The sequence below is a fragment of the Muntiacus reevesi genome, chromosome 6 (assembly GCF_963930625.1).
Source record: "Muntiacus reevesi chromosome 6, mMunRee1.1, whole genome shotgun sequence".
Taxonomy (NCBI): domain Eukaryota; kingdom Metazoa; phylum Chordata; class Mammalia; order Artiodactyla; family Cervidae; genus Muntiacus; species Muntiacus reevesi.
Genome location: NC_089254.1, coordinates 56,525,552 through 56,547,211, shown reverse-complemented (window position 1 = coordinate 56,547,211; position 21,660 = coordinate 56,525,552). Strand labels below are relative to the sequence as shown.

The 21,660-nt window shown below is 37.7% G+C and overlaps 2 protein-coding genes across 3 annotated transcripts; one reads left to right on the top strand and one right to left on the bottom strand.

The window, feature by feature from the left end:
• Positions 1-264: 264 nt before the first annotated feature.
• THAP5 (THAP domain containing 5) lies at positions 265-8,078 on the bottom strand. Its single transcript, XM_065939567.1, has 3 exons — positions 7,893-8,078; positions 4,492-4,684; positions 265-3,990 (listed from the first exon to the last, which is right to left on the bottom strand). Exons 1-3 carry the CDS (start codon positions 7,970-7,972, stop codon positions 3,076-3,078), a joined length of 1,188 nt encoding a protein of 395 aa, XP_065795639.1. The 5' UTR covers positions 7,973-8,078; the 3' UTR covers positions 265-3,075.
• A 206-nt stretch (positions 8,079-8,284) lies between these two features.
• On the top strand, positions 8,285-12,913 carry DNAJB9 (DnaJ heat shock protein family (Hsp40) member B9). Of its 2 annotated transcripts, none has more exons than XM_065938851.1 (3): positions 8,285-8,453; positions 10,276-10,502; positions 11,402-12,913. In XM_065938851.1, exons 2-3 carry the CDS (start codon positions 10,286-10,288, stop codon positions 11,854-11,856), a joined length of 672 nt encoding a protein of 223 aa, XP_065794923.1. In that variant the 5' UTR covers positions 8,285-8,453; positions 10,276-10,285; the 3' UTR covers positions 11,857-12,913. The 2 variants fall into 2 exon arrangements, with proteins under 2 accessions (XP_065794923.1, XP_065794924.1); XM_065938852.1 differs by lacking the exon at positions 8,285-8,453 and adding an exon at positions 8,541-9,308.
• The last annotated feature ends 8,747 nt before the right edge of the window (positions 12,914-21,660 follow it).

Here is a 21,660-nt window from a genome sequence, read left to right as displayed (position 1 = left end):
ATTTGTTAAGAAGGTTCTTTATTTTAAATAATAAGAAATTCTAAGCAGGCGAATTCAGAATATTCATCCAAACCTTTATTGAGTGAACATTACATTGTCAATGAAGCAAAAGTGAAGCTGAGCCCTGGCGATGAAGCCAGGGATGCTCTTGCCTGCTTTTACTTCTTACTTCATCACATTACCTTCCCCCAGCCCATGTGAACACGTCTCTTTGATCCTTAAAAGCTGTAAGCTGTATTTTCATTTATTCAATAAACACTAGAATTAAAAAAAAAAAAAAAAGCATAGTCAAGTCGAACAGAAAGCCATAACATCATGATATAAAAGGATGAACAAAAGCAACTATACTCCAATGAAAATTAATTTAAAAAATGTATAAGCACTGCTACAGTGTTATAATACAAACCCCATAGAAACAAAGAAAAATAATTTTGATTGGTAAAAGTCGAAATGTAGTTTTAACTGCTTGAATTTAAAGAACAAAATAAGCAGAAAGACACAAAGTTAGCATGTTTGAGAAGTACTAAGAATTCCAGTATGGCTAGAACACAGGATGAACAGAATCACAGAGGATAATAAACATGATGGAAACAAGTTTTGATTTATTCTGTAGGTATTAAAGGGTGATTACTGATTTCTGAGCTAGGACAGTTAAGTGGTACACAGGTGATACAGTTAGATGTACAGTTTAGGTAAAAAACTTAACAGCAGAGTCCGGGAAGATACAAAAGCAGGAGATCCAAAATATATGTACTACTAGTTAAGAAGTTCCTATAATAATCCAAGTAAGAAATAAAGTTGGTCAAAACCCCCAAATAAAATGTAACAGTTAACTGAGTTAGGTTGGAACATTCTGAACTGAATATACAAAAGTCAAGAGTATCTTAGATACATGTAATATAGTAATCTAAAGAAATACAACTAGTTCAAATTATTCTTGCTGCTGCTGCTAAGCTGCTTCAGTCGTGTCCAACTCTGTGCGACCCCATAGGTGGCAGCCCACCAGGCTCCCCTGTCCCTGGGATTCTCCATGGAAGGACACTGGAGTGGGTTGCCATTTCCTTCTCCAATGCATCAAAGTGAAGCTGCTCAGTCGTGTCCGACTCTTTTTAGTGACCGTATGGACTGCAGCCTACCAGGCTCCTCCCATGGGATTCTCCAGGCAAGCGTACTGGAGTGGGTTGCCATTGCCATCTCCAAAATTATTCCTGAGTAAACTAAAAATAGAACATAACTACAATGTACAACACTTTAAAATGACTTAAAAGGGCTATTTACATTTAGAGTATGTATTTTCAATATTATCAAAACAGAACTTAAAAATAATATATCAACTTTATTAGTTATATGTACATAATTTATACAAAAATGTTAAGGATTTCCCCCCCCCCCAAGGTTATAAAGACACCTCTGATCAACTTTTTTTTATCATTAGGGGACACATATTCATATATTATTTTATTAGCCTAAAAAACTAAGTGAAATATGACCCCAAATAATCACCATCCACTTAGAAAAACAATTAAAATACTATCTGCTGTGTAGTCAACTATTTATTGAGCACGTCCTATTTTCCAGCACCAAAACACATTTATTACCTCATAGAAATAAAAAAAACCATCCTTCATCTCTTTCCTACTTGTCTCCCTAAGGTCATTACCACATGTGCGTGCTCAGTCGCGTCCAGCTCTTTGCAACTCCATGGGCTGTAGCCTATCAGGCTACTCTGTCCAAGGAATTTTTTAGGCAAGAATACTGGAGTGGGTTGCCATTCCCTACTTCAGGGAATCTTTCCAACCCAGGGATCAACCTGCATCTCCTTCATTGGCAGGCAGATTCTTTATCATTGCAACATCTGGAAAGCCATGGTCATCACCACCTATCTATAATTTCTTTTAATAAAATACATGTAAGTGAGAAGGTATAATACTAAGTATTATTCTATTATTCTGGAATTTTAAAAGGACACATGCACACATTTAAAGGTTATACATTTTAAATAGATACGAACTGTTAATTCCTAAAAAATACTTAAAAAATTAACCTCATTGAAATTTTTGGTTTATAAAAATAACTTTAATTGCAGGGTGTCAAGAAGTTTAAATAACTCTGTGTTATGATGGTCAACTACATATAAGATACATATTCTTTCAAGTTTAAAGTACCTCTCCTAGGAATTAGGCTAATGGTTGATTCCTTATTTTAGTTCAACTGGAATAAAACCTAACAGGAGTATTTTCTGGTAAAATACAAAAAATATTAGTCACTCAGTCATGTCCGACTCTTTGTGACCCCACAGACTGTAGACCTCCAGGCTCCTCTGTCCATGGGATTCTCCAGGCAAGAATACTGGAGTGGGTTGCCATTTCCTTCTCCAGGGGGTCTTCCTGACCCAGGGATCAAGCCTGGCTCTCCTGCACTGCAGGTGGATTCCTTACTGCTTGAGCCAACAGGGAAGCTGTAGAATACAAACAATTATAGCCCAAAGGTCAAGCAACACAGAATTTAATACATATTGAGACGATTCCAACAGGTAATAGAAAATTCTAGCCAGCATCTACTTTTGTGTAAGTATAAGATTATCATACAGAAAACTTGTTCCATTAAAAGTATCTTCTAGAAAGGGAAGAAACTATAAAGAAACAGACTATGTAAGAGATCTAGTTAAGTGCCCTCCTCTACAAATTAAGAGACTAGGACTCAATAAGTAACTTGTCCAAGACACATCTCAATGGTAGAATCATGACTGATTCCGGAACCTGACTTCTCTTCTGGGCTCTTGTTTACGATATCTGTGTTCTCTCATTTTATGACTGAATCATATTACTTATTCACTATATTTTTACTTTAAATTTGAAAAATTAACAAGCAATGAAATGTCATCTACCCAACAACTTTCTAGTTGTTTTCAAAAAATGAGCATAACAAGAATAGGATGCAGTTCCTAACATTAGAGCACTTGCTTAGCTTCATTAAGGTTAAGAACTTTACACAGGAAAAAGTTCACTTTACACAGAATTTGGTTTGGCTAACAGAAACCTTACATGAAAGCCACAAACTTGAAAACCTCTTAATCTATATCATAGTAACTTCATATGTTGTGAAATGGTTTTCTATAATCTTGACATTTTCTTCAGATAGCCAGTTTTCCTGCTTTAGCTGCCTTATAAGAGCTTCCAAAGACTTCAATCTCCCTAGAGTTTGTTGTTCCTGTAACTCAAGAAGAGTTATCTTTGAATGTAGTTTAGACACTTTCTGCCAAAGATGTTCCTTATTTATATCTTGTCTGCAGTAAGAATGCTCAATCTGTAAAACTTCTGACTCATAGTCTTCATCCTTATATGAGTCTTCAATGTCTATATCTTCTTCCATTTCCACTGTTTCTTTGGGGGCAGGTATAAAAGAATTAATTGCAGGTTTGGAATTTTCTGTAGGTACAAAAATGGCAATAACAGATTCTTTATCAGTGTTTAATTCTTCAACTGTTTGAGTAACTGTGCTGAATATGAATGGATTTTCCTGTGCTGACTTAATTTCCACAGAATTATTTGTAAAGTGTGGGCTAGTAAGATGATTAGTAGTTATTTCAATCACTTCTTGGGTTTCTAAAGGCTGCTGAATACCCTCTGAATTTGAAGTTGTCAAAGTAATAGTTGTAGAACTTCGATTCTCAAATGATGTGTGAAAACCACCTATACCCATGTCTTGGTTAACTGATGTTTGCAAGGTAGATGCTGGTTTTCTGGTATCTTCTTTAACTAGACTAAGAGTTAATATGTTATTTTGCACACTTTCTGCTTTTGGACCTGGTGGCTTTACCAAGGCAGATGATTCAAGTAATTCTGCATGTTCAGGGAGGAGATCTGTATTAACTGGATGCTTCATTGGCTCATTTGATGAAAAAGATTCTTCTGACTTGGCTTTTAGGCATACTTCTTTCTCACTTTTCAATTTTTTCTTCTGAGATTTTTTTTTGGAAGGATCTTTCTCCTATAAAATAACATTTTCAAATTCTAAAAAAGGTGTCCTTACTAGGCTTTATCCTCTTATTAGTTAGTGCTATTTCAGCATAACCTTGAGTAGTATACTGGCCAAACAAATGTATTCAGTTAAACAATGTTTTCAGTATGTAACAGCTCAAAATATATGTGAAAGCATTTTTAAAAAAATTATGCATATTCAATATATAAAGAAAAGTTTCAGATCACTCACCAGACTAGTAAAAAAATCTTAGGTCATTAATTTACATTAAAAACTTAACCTGAATTTATGTATGTGTTATCTTTGGCTCCTCTTAAGCTATGCTTCAGAATGGTTTATTAAAAAATTATCACTTTCAGTAAAAGTACACATTAGTTTTCCTTTCTCAAGTATGTGTTTTCCCAACAGTTATTTTTCACTCTCCTCCCCTCTTCCTGACTACCTGCCACCCTGCAATCTGCCACCATACTCAGCATTAGCCCCTTCTCCCCTACTCCCTGCCTCCAATACCTGATTGTCTTCAGGCAAAGAAAATATTGTTGGAATTGCAGTTTGTTTCAAATAGCGAATACCCCATCTGATGTCAAGAGAGTCAGGAGTAAAATGGTCACTACACAGGAACTGGTATTTACTTGGAACCCATGAATCTCGTTTCATATTCTTTAACCATTTTTCAAGTCTTTCTTTGTCATGTAGAGGAAACCTGAAATTAAAAAAAGGAAAACTTTGCTATATTTTAACAATAATGCCAGACTCCAGGCCTATATATATAGGCCCTAAGGGCCACAAAAACAAGACAACCATTCCTACCATACAACAGCATCTTCATGACAACTACTGCCATATCATCTCTGCAGCAAAGAAAGCCAAGATATGAGATGTGCAGCCAAAGCTTTTGTCTTAGAAGACTGGTTTGTAAAACAAAACTCAGGGTCCCTTCAAGTAAAACATATATGTTACTACAAAGGATAAAATCTATTCATATTTTCTCTGGATTATGTTTCTTTTTCTGTTGTACAGTCTGTAGAACTAGTGAACAGTTTTGTTAACTAAAATTTCCTATTCAAATATGCTTCATAGTAATATAACAAATCAAACCGTTCCCTGTCTATAAGAAGCATTAAACCTAAAGCTTTTATATTAATATCTTTAAAATAAGGAGATGTTAATTCAAAAAATGGTTTAGCTAACGTAAAAGGAATACTATATCTTATAAAACTATTAATATTCCATTCTCTTTACTGGAATCAGCCTCAATTCCAACCATCTGTAATCTAGTCCAACATTTCTAGTCTTCTTTAGCCAGTGAATTGGGAACTCTAAAATTCAAGTATTCAAGTTCTGAAAGAGAACTAAACATGTTAAGAGGGTAGACTCATATTTTATAACAGGAAACAAATAGAAAAGACAGAGAAAGGCAAGACAGCTCTTTATACATGTTGTTCCTGTACCAAATAGTCTGGATATTCAGAGTTGGCTCTAACACACTACAACATGTTTTAGAGTAAAATTTGGACTTGCTGCAGAATTTGACAGAAAACTTTATTCTACCAGTATAAACAGGTTTGAATTAAGCTGTATTAAACAATTAGTGACTTATACATCTTTTGAAGATTTTATAGGAACACAGTCCAAGACACATACTAGATAAGTTTCCTATTTTTAAAAAGGAGTAACATAAAAGGTTCTCATACAAAAAGCAGCTGTTATACATTCCTCCCAATCACAACCATTTATGCTTTGTAGTGTAAAATCTTATTAAAAAAATATTGAACACTTAGTAAGATGCTAGATGAAAAGAGTCTGGATGCTTGGTAGGAAATAATTTTTAATCCAGATATCGTTCCATAGAAAAATCAGGTTATCTGCTTTTGGAAGTTTTTTACCATTGATATGATATTCATACACGGTTTGAAAAGTTTTTAACCTTACATATATCAATAACTTACAAATATGATAAGCATAATAAGAAAAGGCATTTCATGGCAAAAAGAATTTTACTTTCAGAGGACTTAGAATAATCACTGGTATAAACTGAGCACTATATTCATTGAATTTCCTAATTAATATAAAATTTATTTTGCAGTACACTACAGTGTTAGTAAGAAAATTCTCCAAGTTGGATGCTATTAGGGGACTGAAACTAACTCAATTTTTATTTTGCAGATTACACATGAAATTTTAAAAAGTCAATAAAAAGTTCCATTTTCAGTAAATTCACATTTTGAAGAATAAAAATCTATAATTGACTTTCTCTGGCATTATTATTTTTCCCTCCTTAAAAATAGTAACTATGCAGACCACAAGACTAAAGAAGTCCTAGTCTGAGGTTATGAGCCCCCAAATCCAAGGCCAAATAAATATGGGAAATATAGTGTTAAGTTCAACATGATTCTTTGCTACAAACCTCCTCAGAGCCAGTGACATTCATATACCAGAGTATGTTTATCCCCCTAAAATATCTCTGCAACCTGTGGAAGGGCTTCAAGGAAGATAATTCTGGAAATAGGGCACATAGTGCAAATCATCTGTAGTTATCAGTTTCTTGTTTTTTTTTTTAATTAGGTATAATAATGGAAAGCAGGAGTTATTACTGAACGACGAACTTTAGGTCTAAAGTCAAAAAAGCTTCACAAAATAGCTAGTGAAGCTTCTAAAAAACTTAAAGACACTCACATTAGAGCTAAATTATTTAGAATTCCATGGACAGAGGAGCCTGGTGGGCTACAGTCCATGGGTCGCAAAGACTCGGACACGACTGAGCGATGAACACTTTCACATAAGAAATAAAGGAAATTATAGAATAGTCTAAACACGTTGATTTTTCAGAAACACGAAGCATGTTATGAATGCCAAGTGCTATTTTATGTTTTTAGACGCTACGTGTGAATTCGGTACTATTAACGTGTCCACTTTACAGACGGAAGGTCTTAGGTAGCAGGGTTAAATAATTTACAGGTCGTTCAGCTGCAAAGTGATGGAGCCAGGATTTGAACCTAGATCTAGCTTTGGAGCCGTGTCTCTTATTAGTAAGTAGTACACAATACCTCTTCCCTATTGTTCCAAATAAAAATAAGCATTTCTGGGGTTCCACAAAAAAATATTTCGTGGCTATAGTTATTTGGAATACAAACAGTAATTTGGAATAAAGTGGTATATTCCCTACTTCTCAGAGTTCGCTTTCTGCCACTTCAATTTTAGGAAAGTTAGGTCTAACAGGTATTAGGGCCCGAACAAATTTTTCGTTTTTACGAAATAAAAGAAATTGTTTCCTCGCTTCGGAAAGGCTTCCTAGGAACGCTCTACGTTCGGAGAGCGGGGAAAACCTGTTTGCCCTTACTTACCTGCTCTCTGTACGAATGAAGACTTATCTAGAGCCCTGAGCAGGTGACAGATTATAATTCCGCCTCTGCCACAAAACTTTCAAGGTAAATTACATAATCTTTTCTGAAAAACCTCAGTTTTCTCAGAAGAAAATGGAATAACATCTACGCGACCTAACTCACAGGAGGTGTAAGATAACTTGGAGGGCAGGCACCTTCCCATTCGGCACGTTTGGTGCATCTGAAGTGATTAGTGTTGTTCAATGAAATGAGGTCAGGGGAGGTGGGGAAATGCTCTGAAAACCAGAAGCATCGCTCAAACTTTACCGCTTAAAACGTCCTATTAACACCCCCAACAGACCCCTAAGCCTCGCCACACGCCCAGCGTCCTCGCTAGAAATGTCTGAACATTTCCAGGAAGACTCAACTCGCGCCTTTGCGCCCTCCTCCTGCGCAGAAATCAAACACTCCCGGAGAACCGAGGACAAGTTTACAGAGCAGGCAGGAGGGACGCCAAACCCTAACCCCAGATGCCACAGGACTGCGACCCAAAGGCAAGCTGAAGCTTCCGCTTTAGGGGCAACTTACGGGTAAAAACTAAGTTTCCGCTCTTTATTATTTCGTCCCCGGCGGTTCTTACAGCAAATCGCTGCGCAATAGCGGGGCATCGCTGCCGCGTAGCCACTGGAGACCCGAGCCGCCAAGGGGCGCAGGCGGGGCTTCCTCACCGAGGCGGGGCTGCAGGTCCTTGCCCCGCGAGGTATCGCGCCTGCGCCAGGCGCGGCGGAATGGGAAGACTCGGCAACTCTGAACTCACTTCCCTTTCCGCCGGCTTCGGCTCAGCCCTTTCGGGGGTTGGAGCCGGAAGTGACGCATGGGCTGATCAGCAACAACAGTTTTCCACGTGCGCGTAGGACGCCAGGGTCAGGTGGGGAAGCAGGAGCCAATAGGAAAGCGTTTCGTGTAGGTCTTCTCCTGAGGTGTAGGCGCCCGCAGCTACCCGCCAGCCAGTGGGGAGCGGGCTGTGGGGGAACGCGGCTGCAAGAGAAGTGTGAGGTCGGCGGACAGGAGGCAGTGGGCGCGTATCGGCTCACGCAAGCTGCTGAGGCCTGGGTGAAGGCCGAGCCGAGCGGCCGTGTGGAGTCACTGGTTAGTGTCCCGGTTAGGAGCAGCAGCAGCCGGAGGTTGCGGACGACAGACGAGGCCGAGGTCTCGGGGAGGGGGGTTAGGCCTCGGTGTCCGCTACGATCGCCGCTAGGGCTTCGGGCTGCCCGGTGTTCTTGAGGAAAAGAGTAGGGGAAAGGCAGAAACAGCGTAGTGCGATTTGTCGTGGGGTTGTGCCGCTGGCTTTTTCAGGCGTCGGGCAGCCCTCTCAAGGCCGGACCCCGGGTGGGACCCCGAGCCCTACAAGCCAACGGCTACATCTGGTCTGCTAGGGCGAGTATGGGTGAGGGCTGACGGTTTAGGCCGAGCAGTCACCGGCTCTGGGGAGAGAGACCCACGGGACTGCTCGCCGGGTCCCTCTTAGGAATGAGGAGTCAGTTTAAGGCAGTCAGTCTTCTAGGAAAGTATGGGATATTAACCTTGAAACTGTGAAATGAAGTTATTAAACCAGGGAGGTACCTCTCTGCCAGTGTTAGACCCGCCCTTTGGCTAGAGAACGGCCGCAGTACATGCTCGGTTTGTGTTCGTTTAACCAGGAGTTTGTACTTGATCCTTGATACCCGTGACTGTGACTAACTCTGGAAAGAAGTGATCTGCTAATTACGCTCCATACCGGCCACAGGAGAGGAAGGCAGGCGGTTTCCACAAACCAGAGTGTCTTTCGTCAGCCGTGTTATGTCATCTTAGGTTTTTAAGCTCTCCTATATTCAGGAAACAGGATCAATTCTTTTTTAATCGCGAACCGTTTAATCTGTAGTCTCGAGAATTTCAAGTTGTATTCCAGGTGGAAACTTCATTGAGGTTAGAGAAATACTTTAATGACTCCTGAGAAGTTTGAAAGTAAGTTTATCTTATTCGTAGTACAAACTATGAAAGTTCTTTTTTTTTTTTTTTTTGGCAACCTTAGCAGAAATCCTAAATTTTGTTAATTACGAGTTTTTAACAAAACATATATCCATGCTTTTCTATTAAATATTTGAGATCTTACAGTTTTTTTTAAAGAGATTGCGTTTTGTTGTGTTGAGTTGTCAATATAATTGTGATACTGCAATCCTTGGCTCCTTTTACCGAAATGAAAACGGAAAATTTCTTTGTTGCTGTTCAGTCACTAAACTGTGTCGGACTCTTTTGACACTCCGTGACTGTCGCCGTCTAGGCTTCTCTTTGCCCATAGGATTTTCCAGGCAAGAATTCTGGTGTGGGTTGCCATTTTCTTCTCCGGGCATCTTCCCGACCCAGGAATTGAACCTGCGTCTTCTGCTTGGCGAGCTGATTCTTTACCACTGAGCCATCTGGGAAGCTTATTTCTTAGGGAGGGAAAATTACTGCTAATTTAGACTGACGGGGCTATTTACCTTGGTAATGAACTTTTTTCCCGATAAATTTTTTAAAACTCCTTTAGAATATACATTCTTGAAGATTAGGATTCTTTCAAAAAGTATCTTGATTTTCCACCCTTTTTACAAGGCTTGCATGTAATGATGCTTTGATAGTAACTGATCAAATATCAGTTGTTGAATATTTTTGTATCTAATATGTTCATGGCCAGAGTGTTAGTGGAAAGGCAAAGCCATGAAAGATTTTTCTCAATTTGGTTGAATTATATTTGCTTTCAAGATTAGCACCAATTTACGGAGTGTAAAGCCTGTGCAAATAAAATAACAGGGAAACAAGTACAAGATACATTATATATGCTTAATATTTTGGTACTGCATTAGTGTACTTTAAATCCTAAAAACTCATTCAGTTCCTTTTAAAAGAAAAATTTAAAGATTAGTTCCATAATTTTTTTTCTTTTCTTTTTTAGGATATTAGAAATGGCTACTCCCCAATCAGTTTTCATCTTTGCAATCTGCATTTTAATGATAACTGAATTAATTTTGGCTTCTAGAAGTTACTATGATATCTTAGGTGTGCCAAAGTCTGCCTCAGAGCGCCAAATCAAGAAGGCCTTTCACAAGTTGGCCATGAAATACCATCCTGATAAAAATAAGAGCCCTGATGCTGAAGCAAAATTCAGAGAGATTGCAGAAGGTATGTAAATGACTATCTCCAAGATCTGAAAGGTATTAAGTAATAAAGGAGAATGATAGGTAAGAAGTTTGTGGGAGATGAGAGGTAAAGTGGGATGTATACTTAAATGTAGTGAGAGTCTCAAGCCTGTTTTCTTAATAACATTTTGATCCTGGATGTATGGAAGTATATACATTTTTGGGCATTCAGATCTAAAAATGTTGAAAATGTATTATTTCATTCTTTTATTCTTTATAAAATCGCTTATTGTTTCTATGTTAGAAGGAATTTTAAATACCTCAAATTTAAAGTTTTTATGAAGTATGGAGATTAAATATAAAACTATTGAGCATAAAAAAAATGCCATTTTTTTTTTTTCCTTTTTCACTTGGTCTACATCTCAAAGCCACATTTGTCTTTAAAGGAAAAGTGTTAAACAAGTTTTGACTTAATACTAATTCCGAAACAGATTGCATCTCCTGAGCATTCAGTAGTTAATGTTGGGTGGTGGTAACTGGGAGTTGGAATAAACGTTTACTTCAACTAGTAAGGAGGTGAAAAATCTGAATTCCTCCTAATTTGCTCACTAAATTATTTAATGCAAGCAGTGATTTTACACAAATAGTATGAAGAATAACTCTGAAATTATTGCCCGTATAATTCTTTTTAGTAATGGTAGCGTTTATTTAATATTTATTGTATAGATACTAGAGGCAGGTATTGTGCTTACTGCTGATAGCATACAATGGATAAGACAAAAAGTCTCTTCCTTTTGTGACTCTTAACTTCACTCTTATGCTTGTAGGCTTTGGTTTTATTTGTGCTGTGAAATCTTTTCATAAAATAGATAAATTTAAAAGGTTTGGACATGTGTAATTTTGTTTCTTTTCAGTTACTAAAGTATTTTTATTTCTTTCCAGCATATGAAACTCTCTCAGATGCTAATAGGCGAAAAGAATATGATACACTTGGACATAATGCTTTTACTAATGGTAAAGGACAAAGAGCTAGTGGAAGTCCTTTTGAGCACTCATTTAACTTCAATTTTGATGACTTATTTAAGGACTTTGATTTTTTTGGTCAAAACCAAAATACTCGGTCGAAGAAGCATTTTGAAAATCACTTCCAGACACGCCAGGATGGTTCCAGTAGACAAAGGCACCATTTCCAGGAGTTTTCTTTTGGAGGTGGTTTGTTTGATGACATGTTTGAAGATATGGAGAAAATGTTTTCTTTTAGTGGTTTTGACACCACCAACAATCGACATACAGTACAGACTGAAAATAGATTCCATGGATCTAGCAAGCACTGTAGGACTGTCACTCAACGAAGAGGAAATATGGTTACTACATACACTGACTGTTCAGGACAGTAGTTGGTTCCTTTTCTGTTCTCATTAAACCCAATTAGTTGACTCCTCTTCAGTATCTTTGATGCAGAAAGAATTTTTTTGTGAACTATTTTGACAAGTGCATGATTTCACTTAACTTAATATAGCTATTAAATATATTTAAATTGTTTTTGACAATTCAGCAACATTTAATTAGGACACCAATAGCTAATTTCCCTGATTAGACAGGTTCTTTAAAAAAAGATATTATAATTCTGCCTGGTCTTTTTTTATCTACTTGTCCTTGGGCTTATTAACATAAACAGTTTCATTACCAAGGAAACAATTGAGTTTGCCTGATAAATATTTAAAGGTTAAACTTTAAAAGTTATTCTAGATTTAAGTTGTGTGAACATGAATGATTTTTTTGGAGTGAAGCTTTTGCTAAATTAAAATTGCATGCTCTGTAGCATCTCTGACTTAGGTTGCAAAATGTATGTGAAACTGTATAATTCAGTTTTTCAGCAAAGGATGGCAAGCAATATCTTGTTTAATTTTCACTGAAAGCTTGAGAAAAATATGGTTTAATATTTACCACAGAACCATGCAGAAGAATTGGAGTAAAGGAAATGATTGTGTTGCTCATAGTCTTTAAGACCAAAAGAAGGTTGAAAACTTAAGAAATATTGCCAAGAGATTGTTACCTGTTTGATCCCTGGCTAATGATTTTGTAGTGTTGAAGTCATAGCTGTCTTACACATCTTTTCACATTTCTTTCTTAGTTGTTGGCCCTCTAGGTCTTAGTGTGGATTTATGTATTTGTTTGTATGTGTGGTTTTTCTTCTCTGCACTCATCTTTAGAGATTGACTAATACCTCATTCTGTTTATAAAAACAGCCAGTAATTTCTGTGCAACCTTATTATGTGCAATATTTTTAAATCCTAAGAAATGTGTGCTTTTGTTTTCAGATGGACTTATTTTAGTTCTGCACTTGTTCCATGTTGTACTCCATATGAGTACTAATCCTATGGATACATATTAAAACTAGTAAATAACTCATACAGCTTTGTGAGTGAGAGAAATACAATATTTACAATATGATCTCTGTTGTCATTTTATTCTTAAAAGTTTATTCTGCAGTTCTGAGGGTATATAAGCAATTGAGCTGCTAATACTGATCATAGACCGTATTCTAGAAGTTTGAAGATTTTGTTAATTTTGGTATATTTGCTTGCTAGGAGCAAGTATTCTTGCCACTGGTTCTTTCCTCTTCAGGCCTAGTTGGGAAAAAGCAGACTGCATGAATCTATATTTGTTAGTAATCATCCTTAATTTGAAATCTGTGAAGAAAATGAATATTTATATACCTTTATTAGTTCCTAAAAGTTATACATACTACTTTTATTTGATGATAAGAAAATCACCTGCCTTGAATTTTGGTCTAAAAATTTTCTGTGGCCTATTAAACAGAACAAGTGAGGCAAAAAAAAAAAAAAAAAAAAAGCAAAAGACTTCAAATCACAAACATGAAGGATTATTTTATCTGGTTTTAAACATTTATTTGACCCCCCCCCCCCGTTTTTTTTTTAAACCTCCCATTTGGCTCTTTGGCATACTTTTTGCAAGGGAAAATGCACGATGAGTCATACATACAAGATACAAGCTAAATATAAAGAAAGGTGCTTAGATAATCTATCGGTGTGTGTGTGTGTGTGAGTAATTAACTGTGTAAGCAACTAGAAATTAGACCAGCAATCAGTTTCCTCCGTAATTTAGGGTTTTTTTTCTTTATAGTTTGTATAGGTTGAATGTGCAAAGAGAATGGTGAACTCCTCTAGTTATTCGATGACCAATATGATAGCTTAATCTATGCTCCTTATATAAGTCAAAACAAAATCTGTCACTTTTTTTTCTTCTACATAAAATAGTAACATCAAATGACTTTATGTTTTTCTTGAGCTAACTTGTGTAGTTCTTCAAGTTTGGGGGATAGAGTATGTCTTGCATTTGGTACTGTAGTGCATGTTGTAGGTATGAAGTTCTTTTGGTGCTCTAAATTGGTAGGCAGTTTTGTGTTCTAAATTTCAGATCCAATTCTGAGATCAGTTCCTTGAAAATTTAGGTTGCCTAAGGTCAACTAAGAATTTGTGCTTTCATGAAGTAGTTATTTTAATTTTTCAAAATAAAAGCTCACTGGGGGGAAATGAGACCACTGTTGAACAGAATACAGAAATTTGTATCAGCAGTAGGTCTCTCAAGTTTATATTGTTCATGTTAATGCTGGCACCTTTAGTTCCATGTGACATGTTGAATAAAGTCAGTCATGGTTGTTTCCTGCCTTGGTTCCAATGACAAAATATAATGAAGCCATAGTTCAGTTCAGTCGCTCAGTCGTGTCTGACTGCGACCCCATGGACTGCAGCATGCCAGGCTTCCGTGTTCATCACCAACTCCCAGAGCTTGCTCAAATTCAGCATCCATCAAGTTGTTGATGCCATCCAACCATCTCATCCTCTGTTGTCCCCTTCTTCTGCCTTCAATCTTTCCCAGCATCAGGGTCTTTTCAAATGAGTCAGTTCCTCACATCAGGTGGCCAAAGTATTGGAGTTTCAGCATCAGTCCTTCCAATGATTATTCAGGACTGATTTCCTTTAGGATGTACTGGTTGGATCTCCTTGCCGTCCAAGGGACTGTCAAGAGTCTTTTCCAACACCACAGTTCAAAAACATCAATTCTTCGGTGCTCAGCTTTCTTTATAGTCCAACTTTCACATCCATACATGACTACTGGAAAGACCATAACTTTGACTAGACGGACCTTTGTTGGCAAAGTAATGCCTCTACTTTTTAATATGCTGTCTAGGTTGGTCATAGCTTTTCTTCCCAAGAGTAAGTGTCTTTTAATTTGATGGCTGCAGTCACCATCTGCAGTGATTTTAGAGCTCCCCCAAATAAAGTCGCTTATTTTCATTCTTTCTCCACTTCCCATGAAGTGATGGGACTGAATGCCATGAACTTAGTTTTCTGAATGTTGTTTTAAGCCAACTTTTTCACTCTCTCATTTTCATCAAGAAGCTGTTTAGTTCTTTGCTTTCTGCCATAAGAGTGGTGTCATCTGCATATCTGAGGTTACTGTTATTTCTCCCAGCAATTGTCCAGCTTGTGTTTCATCCAGCCTGGCATTTCACATGACGTACTCTGTATATAAGGTAAATAAGCAGGTAACAATATACAGCCTTGAGTACTCCTTTCCTGATTTGGAACCAGTCTGTTCCATGTCCAGTTGTAACTGTTACTTCTTGACCTGCATACATGTTTCTCAGGAGGCATGTAAGATGGTCTGGTTTTCCCATCTCTTTCAGAATTTTCCACAGTTTATTGTGATCCACACAGTCAAAGGCTTTGGCGTAGTCAATAAAGCAGAAATAGATGTTTTTCTGGAACTTCCTTGCTTTTTCAAGGATCCAACGGATGTTAGCAATTTGATTTCTGGTTCCTCTGCTGTTTCTAAATCCAGCTTGAATATCGAAGTTCACGGTTCACGTACTGTTGAATCCTGGCTTGGACAATTTTGAGCATTACTTTGCTAGCATGTGAGATGGGTGCAATTGTGCAGTAGTTTGAACATTCTTTGGCATTGCCCTTCTTTGGAGTTGGAATGAAAATTGATCTTTTCCAGTTCTGTGGCCACTGCTTAGTTTTCCAAATTTGCTGGCATATTGAGTGCAGCACTTTCACAGTATCATCTTTCAGGATTTGAAATAGCTCAACTGGAATTCCATCACCTACACTAGGTTTTTTCGTAGTGATCCTTCCTAAGGCCCACTTGACTTTGCACTCCAGGATGTCTGGCTCTAGGTGAGTGATTACACCATCGTGGTTATCTGGGTCATGAAGATCTTTTTTGTATAGTTCTTCTGTGTATTCTTGCCACCTCCTCTTTATATCTTCTGCTTCTGTTAGGTCTATACCATTTCTGTCCTTTATTGAGCCCATTTTTGCATGAAATGTTCCCTTGGTATGTCTAATTTTCTTGAAGAGATCTCTAGACTTTCCCATTCTATTGTTTTTCTCTATTTCTTTGCACTGATTACTGAGGAAAGCTTTCTTATCTCCTTGCTATTCTTTGGAAGTCTGCATTCGAATGGGTATATCTTTCATTTTCTCCTTTGCCTTTAGCTTCTCTTCTTTTCTCAGCTACTTGTAAGGTCTCCTCCGACAACCATTTTGCCTTACGCATTTTTCTCTTGAGGATGGTCACTGCCTCCTGTATAATGTCACAAACCTCAGTCCATAGTTCTTCAGGCACTCTATCAGATTTAATCTAAATGAAGCCATGAACATGCTTATAACATAAAAGAACATCCAGGAGTTTTGAGGCATGATATAAAAGAAAGGGTATAAAGCAAACAGGTTGAATTGAGAGAGGTAAATTCGAGAACCATAGTTAAGGTATCCTGGAGAAGCTTTTAAGTCTCAGATTTTTAGTGAAGAAATGGGCCAGAGCTCAACTATGTTAATTCATTGAAGAGCTGCATTGGGAACCCTTGCCCTTTTTCATTCAGGTACACTGTTGACAGCTTTTTCTTAAGGTCAGAGACTCCGTGTAGTCTTCAAAGAAAAAGATTATTTCTGGGCAGGCTCCACAGTTGTGGGCATTGAGATGACATGATAGGTTGAACAGAGGTGAATTTTTACTCGGTGGTGGAGAGGGTGGTGTTGAGTAATACTAACACTCCACTCCCAGAGTAAATAAAACCATATTTTGACGTGTAGGGAGCAATAATTTCTGCATCCTGATTAAATACTTAACTGCAGTTGCCTGCAGGTTGAAATGCCCTGACAACTTACAAGAAACGATAGCTCCTATAGAAAAAGGAGCTGTAATGCAGGCATACGTTACTGCTGAAGAAACTGATTTTCTCATCTATCTGTGCAAATTGAATTCCTTCATAAACACATACATATGATCAAGGAATTCAGACATTTAAGGAAAACCAATGGTAGGGAATAGAAGCCTGGACATCCAACCCTGTATTTACTGGTTGTCTATGTAGGCCTCATTGAGAAGGTGAATTTGCAGACGAGTTATGTGTGTGAAAGATGGAAACGTGTAACAAGTTCTAGGAAAAGTGGAGAATACAATATAGCTGGAGGTCACAGATAAGGCAGAGTAGTTGGAGATGAATCTATAAAGATAGTGAGGTAGGTGGACAGGACAGATCCTGCAGGGCTTTGTCAGCCTTTGTAAAGATTTGGAATGTGATAGCTGAGTTTTGAGCAAATAAATGACTATCTTTCATAGATTTTAGAAGGAACATACCAGCTGCTGTGTTGATAGTAGACTATAGAGGGGCAATGGTGGAATAGAGAGACTAGTTAGACTATTTCCATATTCCTGGATGAGAAATTAATGCAGCTCACACACTGCACCAGTGGGAATGGTTGGAAGTGGTTGCCAGTAGGATTTGCTTAACAATTGAATACAGTCGTGAAAGAGGATAAAAAGATTATTCCAAGCTTAGTGTTTAGAGAACCAGAAGGACAGTTGTTAACTTAAGATGGGGAAAGCTGCAAGAAGACATTTAAGGGGAAAGATGGGAAGTTCAGTTGGATATACCAATTTTGAAATAATGTATATACAGGGTTAGAGATAGGCCTGGAATTTGGCGAGAGCTGAGCTGAAGGTGCGTATTTCTGAATTGTCAAAATATAGGGAATATTTTAAACCATGAATCTAAATTAAATCACCAAGGGAATATTTATAGATATAAAAAGAAACAATTCATGAACTGAGCCCTCAAGTGCTCTAAAATTAAAGGCAAACAGCCCCTCTTAATACACAAAGATATCTCAGAAGAGGCAGCCAGAGAGTTAGGAGTTTTGTGTCTTGGGAGAAAGTGAAAAAAAGTTTATCAAGAAGTAGAAAATGGGGCTTCCCTAGTAGCTCAGCTGAGAAGGCAATGGCAACCCACTTCAGTTCTCTTGCCTGGAAACTCCCATGGATGGGGGCGCCTGGTGGGCTGCAGTCCATGGGGTCACTAAGAGTCGGACACGACTGAACGACTTCACTTTCACTTTTCACTTTCATGCATTGGAGAAGGAAATGGCAACCCACTCCAGTGTTCTTGCCTGGAGAATCCCAGGGACGGAGGAGCCTGATAGGCTGCTGTCTATGGGATCGCAGAGTTGGACACGACTGAAGCGACTTAGCAGCAGCGGCAGCTAGTAGCTCAGAGGTGAAGAATCTGTCTGCCAATGCAGGAGACACAGGTTTGATCCCTGATCTAGGAAGATCCTGCATGCCACAGAGCAACAAATCCCGTGTGCCACAACTGTTGAGCCTGTGCTCCAGAGCCTGGGAGTCGCGTGCCAGCCTCAGTAGTTGCAGCACGTGGGCTCAGGAGCTGCGGGCCCCAGGCCCCAGGGCACACAGTCTCAGCAGTGTTGTTTGAGGGCCCTAGAGCTCGTGGCGGTAGTTGTGGCGCCCGGGCTTAGTTGCCCCATATGGAACCCATGTCCCCTGCAGAGGCGGGTGGATTCCTAACCACTGCACCACCAGGGAAGCCCCACCATTAGAGATTTTTAAAGAAGATTGGGCTTTTCTCTTTGTACCCCGAAATGATAGCTGAATTTTTGAGTTAGGAACCAACCTCATCTTAAATGTTATAGAATCTTGGCATTGGTAGGTTTAATGTTTGTGACTTCAGCTATTTGGGACAGACTCCAAATTTCTATAATATAAGAATTTGTGATTTTTTGAGGTGTAAAATGGAATTCCATACCATGCTAGTGTATTACTAAGTAGTAAGTAGATCTAGCCATCTATCCAGTATCTACAAATCAAAATATATTTGAATAGTTTGTATTTATCATTATGTAGGCATATAAGAAGGAAATCATATGCTAATGGCGTTCACTAAATATAAGTCTCCTTCTTCAAAGTTGAGGCTATTGTATTCTTTTTCATGTGCAGATTGGTTGTTACCATGATTCATTTACCTGATAAAATCTTTTGCACCCACTGCTTTCTATTCTGCCCCATCCTCCTCTGTCAAACCTCACTTTCCCTCATTTATTTGAATACCTGTTTTGAATTTTAACTACTGGCCTGGAGAGAGTCAAATCTACACCTGCCAACTCATTGTTTTCACCTTCCCCCCACCAATCTATGCTGCTGACATCTCAAAGAAGCCCATGGTAGTGTTTTTTGGGTTATGACACATTATATAATTATCACTCACTAAATTAGCAGCTTAAAATAAAAAACTTTCCACTATTTAGTTTTTTAAACATAATTTCTTATTATTCAAATATAATTTCAAGTAATAATGATCACTTGAAAAATTACATGAATGATTACACATATTAGAGAAAAGTCATTAAAATCATTCCCTGGTATTTTACAGTTTACTTTTAATGACAATGAAATATATTAATATGTTGGTATTATTAAAAGAGCAATAACATTTTCTTGTCTTGAATGAAGTTTACTATTTTCTACATCATGTTTCATAATTAGAAATGGAATGAATTGGTGTTTGCTAATGCATAGTCATTTGGTTGTTTGTATTCATTCTTATCATTTAGATAATACTGATTCTCATTCCCTGACACATACATCAGGATAAAGACCCACATACATTAGAGATATAAGATACAGAGAAAAACATGTTTCCTTCCTTTTCAGAGAGGGTTTTTGTTCCTTCACTCCGTTTCTTTCCGTGTTTAGGTAGAGGTGTTATGTTAGTTGGAATAGGCTAGTCTACACTGTAATAATATATCAGTCACATTCATTTTCTTAAATAGTGGAATAATATCAAAATAAATATGCCTAATGACTGTATTATTTAATGCTATATTAAAAGAATAGCTATAAACTGTGTTATTTCTGTGTTCAATGAAAATAAGTATGGGAAACACTAGTTTTCTTTATTCCCCTAAGACTTCTCAAAATTTTTTTTTACATGGATAGCTCCGAGAAGGAAATATAGTTTGAGGCATTTCTGAAATCTATGATCAAAAAACCCTTTTTCTAGGAGAATCTCTCTGGACTGATTAAGCAAAAGAATTCCATGTAACACTCTGGAAACTCTGGACTACCAATGCCTTTAAATCTAATTAAAGAACATACTTTTGTGGAAAAGGCAAACTTTTAAAAACTTTAAAAGTTTTCCATGAATATGTGTTAGGATTTATGTCCCTTATAGCACTACTATGGGCAGTAGAGAAAATTTATTAGAAGAGTGATTTGAAGACAGAGTCATGTCATTGAAAGTGTAAAGCACATGTATATAGTATTACTTTACCTTTCTTTGTTATAAACATTACAAAGCTCTGGATTAACGTTAGATTTTGTTCATCATGATAGAATACATATGCTTAAGAGATACATTATACATAGTAATGCACCTTAAGGGATATGAGCCTAAAAGTCCTCTTCTTATTATTCTCAGAATGCCCATTGACATCTCTGTGTTGGTTTGCCACCTGGAAAATGACATAAAAAATATGCACATAATAAACTAGTATTGGAAAAATCAGAAAATTCACCTGGATGAAAAAAAAAGTGCAAAGATAAATGCATCCATGCTCATTTATAGCTGGCAATTTTCTTTCTTCACTGAGAAAATGGAAGTATTCTGAAAAGAACTCCCCAAGTTTCCCATCATCTTCTATAGAGGCTGCTCCACTTCCTCTGCCTTTCTATGAGCCCACTGTCATCAGTAAACTCCTTATGTTCCCTCCTAAAGCCAACCCCTCCGCCATAGACTGGATCACATCTCTCAGGACACTAAAAAATATTCTTCAGAAATTCTTCCCTCTTGTTCCTGTTATCAGTTTTTTGCTTTCTGTTCAATAATTCCTACTAGGAAACAAACCTATTGCTAGTTCTCCTATGTTAAAAAAACCTTTTTCTCTTGACCCTACTTTTCCAACCAATTGCTGTCTCATTTCTTTGTTCACCTTTGTAGCAAGACTTCTCCAAAGAGTTTCCATTCCCACCAGAACTCTCTACCAGAACTCCTCTCTTCAGGGTTGCTGATGAGCTTGCTTCCACATTGCTCAAATAATAAATAACAAAAAACAAATAACAAATAGTCAAATAACAAATAAATTGGCCACTTTTCAGTCCTCATCTTACACACAGTTCAACAATCTCCTCCTCAATATATATCTTGGCTGAGCTCCCAGAACACCAAACTCTTGCTTTTTCTTGTCCCTCATTGATTGCTTCTTAGTTTTCTTTGCTGATTCTTCTCTCCTTTGTGTCTTCTCATCTTGGTTCTTCCCTCTTCTCTTTCTTCTTCCTCCCTCTTCTTTCTTCCCTTCCTTTTTCTTCTTCCCTTCCCCTTTCATCTGTTACCTCTCTTCTCTTCCTCTTTTTGTGATTTTAAAGTCATCAGTATAACTGCCACTTTCAAATTTCTGTCTTTAGGCCAGCTCTGTACTAAACTCAGATTCATATATTCAATTATCTACAGTTCTCTTCAGCATATCTAAAATAGAATTCAAGATATTCCAACTCAAGTCTGCTCCATCTCAGCTGATTGTCAATCCATCCTGCCAGGTGCTCAAGTTGATTCATGATTCCTTTCTTGCTCTTGCAAGCCTACCCAAGCCAATTCTACTGGCAATACCTTCAGAATATTTTCAGAATCTCACAACTTCTTATCACCCTAATATTAATAACACACGTGGATTAGTGAGTCAAGGTGTTGACTAAAAAAGGTGTACAGCTTGTGAGTTGCAAATTAAGTTTTATTTGGGGCAAAATGAGGACTGCAGCCTGCGAAGCAGCATCTCAGATAGCTCTGAGAGACTGCGCCAAAGCAGCAGTGTACCATG